The following is a 6,504-nucleotide window of genomic DNA, read 5'->3' as shown; positions in this document are numbered from 1 at the left end:
GCGCGTGATGGGGGATTAACGCGAATAATCCCTCGTGTTAATCGGCAGAGGTGGGGCTACAGCACCCGTTGTTGACAGCCCAGGCTGCTGCTAATAATCGGTTAGAAAACAAGTCTTCCCGGGGGGGATGATTTTATTCAAGAGAAGTTGCTTTTGCATTATGATTAAACAAAATACAAACAGTGCCTGAATACATGACTGAATAATCTTCAGAGCAGATTCCCTCTTCAGTGCCCGAGGTAAGAGTCCTACTCCATTCACAGTGTAGTCCGACTTGAGGAAGTCAAGAGAGACACAAAATGCTGGAGTAACTCAGCGGGACAGGCAGCATCAAAGATCTTTGGGCAGCATCTCTGGAGAGCAGGAATGGGTGACGTTTTGGGTCGAGACCCTTCTTCAGACTAGTCAGTGGAAAGGAAAACGTCGATGATTAATGGTGAATTGTGGACTTTTTATCTTTATTCATTTGTTATATGAAAAGTATTAAAAGTTAAAAATCCGTCAGTAAAATTGCAAAATCGCCCATGGTTCTCAGGTGGGTTTTAACATGCAAAATGAAAATGCTTCTGAAGCTCCATTTACCATTTAAATAATCGTAAACTATCAATGCGTTTTGAAATAAATTTTACTGAGATGCAAGCTAAGGAATGGGATAATTGTCAGCTGTTTGTTGGACAAAAGCAGGACATTTTATTATTTGCCAAAATATATTTCTCAATGTTTCTTGTTTAAAGCCTGCACAATCACCCAAACTACTTATTTATTTATTTATCATCTAATAACAGACAAGCCTGCAGCATGGAATGATGTCAACAATCCTGATTGGGCACCCACTGTGAGCAGGATAGACTATGTGCACAAGAACGCCATGCACGTGCAACAAGAAGAGAGTATTAAAGCAGATTTGGTTGCAGCTCAAGCATCTATAGCTCTGCAAGTTGATGGCGTTCTTGTGCACATTGTTTATCCTGCTCACAGTGGGTGCCCAATCAGGATTGTTGACATCATTCCATGCTGCAGGCTTGTCTGTTATTAGATGATAAATGAATAAATAAGTAGTTTGGGTGATTGTGCAGGCTTTAAACAAGAAACATTGAGAAATATATTTTGGCAAATAATAAAATAATAAAATAATAAAGATAAAAAGTCAATAATGCCTTACTTTTGATGAAATGCAGCGAGCAAACGCGATAATTCCCGATATTTTGGATCTATAAATCTCCACGGCAAATGTCCACTAGCACTTCCGCTGTATTTACACCTTCAACTCCCTCTTGAATTTACCTTAGTTTCTATCTTTTTTTTGGACTGTAAATTTAGGTAGCTGTGCCTCACGGTCACCCCGACTGGTACAGTTAATTGCAGCTCAAAAACGGGCCGTTTTCGATGTTTTTAACGGATGTGAAAGTGCGTGTTTTCCCATTCACTAACATGTACCGGAAGTGACGCTTGTCCCCCAGTTAAAATTTTCGGTCACGTGGGTGCGGATCTATGCTCCAGTGACCTTTCGTGAAATCACCCTATATAAGGGACCAGCTATCAGAGGAAATAGTTGAGACAGGTACTATAAAAACATTAAAAATACATTTGGACAGGAATATGTAGACGAAAGATACAGAGGAATAAGTGGCAATTGCAGGCAAATGGGACAATCATGGATGGGCAGTAGACACAAAATGCTGGAGAAACTCAGCGGGTGAGGCAGCATCTATGGAGAGATAGAATTTGCGATATTACGGGTCGAGACCCTTCTTCAGACTGGTGGTAGGGGAGGGGGGTAGGACAGAGAAAGGATGTAGGCAGAGTAGTGAGAGAGGACGTTGCTAAACATCTTGGTCAGCATGGATGGGTTGGGTGGATGGGACTGTTTCCATGCTGAATGAATATAATGAATGGTAGTGAAGTGCCACTATTGCTTCTCAAGCCAAAGTCCCAGATTTAGACTAATTTATTGGTGATCTTTGAGAAAGTAACACAAAGGGGAACCAGTGGACATACAAAATTCAGATTTCCAGAGGCATTTGTTAGGGTAGCACCTCCAAATATTATTGTGGAAAGTAAAAGCTCATCATTTAAGGCGTAACATATTAGTATTTTATTTTTATTTATTTATTTTATTATTTAATTCTTTATTTCGAACAGAATAACAGAATAAAAAGCAAGTGTGAAACAACATACAAAAAACAAACAAGAATATTTATAAAGTGTCATAGACAATATCTATAAATAAATGAAATCTTATAGTTTAAAGGGTAGTTTAAAGATCGGTTTGACTGGCTAACGGGAAGTTTTATTTAGTTTTATTTCTAGTTGGCAAAATGCAATGAGTGATGTGCCACGAGATCTCTGCAGGGGCTCAACTTGCAAATATATGAGACTTGGATGGAGCAACTGAAAGTATAGTTAGTACATTTTATGACACAAGGGTAGTTGGGAAAGTAAGTTGCAAAGATAATGTAAGGAGGCTACAAAGGGATATTGATATGTTAATTCAGTGGGCAATATTTCACCAAGTTAGATTTTGATTTAAGAAAATGACGCAGGAGCCATTTATGATTAAGTTAGTTACTGTTAGTAGATTACAGCCATATCTAGATATTTCTAGCGGTATCATTCTGAACGCTTGTGGGTGGGACTATATATGTGGATGGGTGTGTCTACCACTCAACGCCACACGGCACGACACGTATGGAACAGTTAGTAAGAACCATAAGTTACTTGATATGAATCACACCTTTGTTTGTACTACTTCAATAAAGGACCGATTAATCAAGAAATAACGACTGGAAGATTAGTTTTTACTCTCTGCAAGTGCATAAGCTATATCTCTTCTACATCTCCGAGTAGTAATGGCAATCAAAAGTTGGACATTGGAAAGTTAAGAAATTGCCATTACAAATGAGATTGTCCACTTACTTAATCAGGAAAGATTTTAAAAAAATCTAAAGAGCAAGAGATTTCCAAGTCATGATATGCAACAGAATCTGGGAAGTCTAGTGCATGAATCGCTCGTCATTCACAAAGCAAGTAATCAGGAAAATGAACAAATGTTAATTTTTATTGCTTGAAGAACTGAATACAAAAGTATGCTTCAGTCATATAAGGCATTGGTGACACTACATCTGAGGTTGTCAGTTCATTGAAGGAAGGATATTAATAGGTAAACATGGAAATATTTAAGAGGAACCTCAGGAACAACTTTTTCACTCAGGGTTGTCGGTATCTGGAATGATCTGCCAGAGGAAGCTATAGAAGGGGGTGCAAGTACATTTCAAAATACATTTGAACAGATATAGGGATTGCAAGGGTTTATTGGCCAAAAGCAGGTAAATGGGATGAGCCATTTGGTTGGCATGGACAAGGTGAGCCAAAGGCCGTGTTTCCGTGCTGTACGAGCTCCATGACTCCACAGGGTTTAGAGGGATGGTCTGTCAGTGCTTTTGGGATATTTAGGGATTAGCAATGAATCTGGTCTCTGAGAGTTGAACATTGATCAGGAACTATTTTTAAGACTAAAGTCCCGGGGTATCTGGTGTAAAAATAATATACAATATTTTGAGTTATTCCATTGTTTTATTCAAAAGTCTGATAGCTATTAAAATGATAGATTTAAGTAGTTAAAATTAAAATAATTTACTTTCCTTCTTCCATCAAGTATCTCTTCTCATGGGTAGCAACATTTTTTAAACTAAAGTATTGGTGTCCAATTAATGGATCTCATTTTAACTTCCGCCCATCTTCTCTCGTATTTCTGAAGGAAGTGACTCAAAAACATATTGTTCTACGACAAGTCCACTTGCTTTCAACATAGGGCACTGTCCTATTTCAATTGGGAGTTTTTCCAAGTGATTTCCTTGGACTTCCAACTGGGATAGTTGCGTGAGCTTTGAGATCTTTGCACTGAGCACTGAGATTAAGTTATTACTTAGCTTCAGAGTCATGAGTTTGGTACATTTGAACAGGTGATCCGGTAGGTTCTCAATTCTATTGTGACCCAAATTCAAAAAGTAGAGGTTTTTGAGATTTCCAATGTCAGATGGAATTACAGAAATGTTGTTGTTTTGTGCATCAAGATAATACAGTTTGTCAATATTGAAAAGGGCTTTGGGCAAAACCTCAATCTGGTTGTGTGACAGATATAGATACTCGAGCTTCTTGATCAGATTAATTGTTGGCGGGATGACTTTAATCATGTTGAACAAGAACTTCAAAGAGTTTAATTTATCTAGGTATTGCAGATTAGAAATATCTTCAATTTTAGTAAGATTGTTACCTTTAAGGTCCAAAACTTGAAGTTTGGATAAGGTATAAATGGCTGTTGGGATTTTGTCCAATTCACAGTTGTGCAGTTCAATTTGGGTCAGATTGACCATTTTCTTTAAGATACTTAAGCTCAAGAGCTTGGTCTTATCATTGTGAATGCAAAGCTTGAGCAAGTGGAATGCCACATCAATGATAGTGGAGGGTATTTTAGAGAGACTTGATTTTAAGTAAAGAACTTTCAAGGAGCGAAGTCCTTTCATTGAATCCAATTCTACAGCCTTCTTTTCTATTGCTAGCTTTCCAGTAAGATACAGTTCTTTCAGCTGTACCAGTTTATAGATCCATTCAGGTATCTCATCACGACTTACATATTTAATTCCCACTTTCTTGAGTTGGTTTCTCAACCACATCAAAGCAGATGGTGTAATTTCAGTTACACAGTGAGAGAGCCAGACTTCCTCCAACTGGCTGAGTTGAGTAATTTTGTTGGAAATTTTAACATTACTACAAAGTTCCAGCTTTAAGATCTGTATGTCACTAACATCATAGACAGCGTCAGGAATTCCTGATAACATGAAGAGATATAACTCATATTGGTCCTTCTTAGTTTTTGTTAAATGCTTTTTCACTTTCTCCACAGTCCAATCATTGTTCAAACTTAACAGTTTTAACTTTTCCTCACTCACTTCCGAGAGGAAAACTGTAAGCCGTTTGCAGAACAGAGTATCGTACTGATCAAGTAGATGCAGCAAGAAGGCAAAATCATTTGTTACATCAGGGATATCACTGAATTGGTCTTCACCCCGTTTCTCAAAAGAATATTGCTTCAGCGGTTTTCTGAAAACCCAAATTAATGTATGGATGCAGAGTATCCAATAGATAACTATTAAACCCAGATATAAGAGAGACAATTTTCCAATGAAACGAGCAGTAGTATAAGTACATCTGAAGCGCTTGTAAACAACCAGTGATATGGCATTAGGCTCACAAATATTGTAAAACTCAACAACATAAATAAAGACTGGAAAGTAACCCATAATAATCACACAATGTATAGTTTTGAACAATGTTTGCCCAGCATATAATTTATAGATGGTATCTCTCTCTTCCACATGGAGTTTAAATTTCCTTACTTTTTCAAACAAAGCTTTGGCTTGCTCTGCATCCTTCTTGTCCAGAGATGAATCAGCTTCCATTGTGCTTGACTGAATGTGTGATGGAGCTTTAATGGCTGATGCATCAGTTTTAATGGCTAATGCATCAGTTTTAACATTAAGGTCATCATCATCACTTTCAGTGGCCTTGGGAGGTTCCAACACCCTTTCCACTTCACTGCTATCAACAATGACAGCTGTGGACAGGGCTTTGGAAGTCCATGGTGACTGCAGACATTTATAGAGGATGTCAAGAAATTGTTGCAGTTTGGAGCTTGTTTTAGGATATGTGAAACAGAAATTACTGCAGATAATCAAGCCAACTGTATGGAATAAAATTAAGTAAGAGAAAAATCTGGTAAACCAAGGAATCTGACTGTGACACACTTGATTGATGTAGTAATATTGCCAGTTGTGTAATTTTGTTACTTTTCCTTGATTGAGTCGAGGAGCCAAGATTGACACTGATTGTGGATTAGCAATGGCATGCGATATTTCTGGAATATTTTGCTGGTTTGATTTTATCACAGTTGGCTTCCCATCAACTGCATTGATGTACGGCAAGCATAAAGTATCATCCATGTACAGCTGTATGCTGCAGCCAAATATAGCCAGCAACAACATAATGATGGTAAGATAATCCATGAATGTGTCCCACCATGGTTTGAAGATCCGGAAAGCTGGTTGCTTGCTTTCCAAAGTTGAAACATCAGAGACAGTAAACATACCTGAAATAAATGTAAACATTTGGTGGTTATTTGAACCAAACACTTTATAAACACTTGAGATATTAGTCTTTCCATTATGCATTTTGGCTAAGGTTCTTCCACTTGGTAACATATCTAACAAATTAATCCACTAATATTTTCAACATTACAAAGTGCTGGACATGGACAGGTGTGTTTCGATTCGAGACCCGTCTTCAGACTAGTTTTAGGGGCAGGAGTGAATGCTGGAAAAGAGGGATGAGGGCAGGACAAGCGGGGCAGGTGATAGATAGATACATGTGGGACGGGGGACATAATTGGCAGTTAGATGGGCAAAGGTGAGAGAAGAAAAGGAGACGAAACGTGAGAGATGAGGAGTG

At 38.1% G+C, this 6,504-nt stretch overlaps 1 protein-coding gene across 1 annotated transcript; it reads right to left on the bottom strand.

Moving 5' to 3' along the window:
* Positions 1-3,722: 3,722 nt before the first annotated feature.
* Positions 3,723-6,227, bottom strand: LOC116991076 (volume-regulated anion channel subunit LRRC8D-like). Its single transcript, XM_033049419.1, has one exon. It carries the CDS (start codon positions 6,225-6,227, stop codon positions 3,723-3,725), a length of 2,505 nt encoding a protein of 834 aa, XP_032905310.1.
* Between the last annotated feature and the right edge of the window lie 277 nt (positions 6,228-6,504).

The sequence above is a fragment of the Amblyraja radiata genome, chromosome 32 (genome assembly GCF_010909765.2).
Source record: "Amblyraja radiata isolate CabotCenter1 chromosome 32, sAmbRad1.1.pri, whole genome shotgun sequence".
Taxonomy (NCBI): Eukaryota; Metazoa; Chordata; class Chondrichthyes; order Rajiformes; family Rajidae; genus Amblyraja; species Amblyraja radiata.
Note: the sequence above shows the minus strand (reverse complement) of the source record. Positions and strands in the feature narration are given on the sequence as shown.

Bases quoted from the DNA above. Each gene is read 5' to 3' on its own strand.
- LOC116991076 (XM_033049419.1), bottom strand. From the start codon at position 6,227: ATGCATAATGGAAAGACTAATATCTCAAGTGTTTATAAAGTGTTTGGT.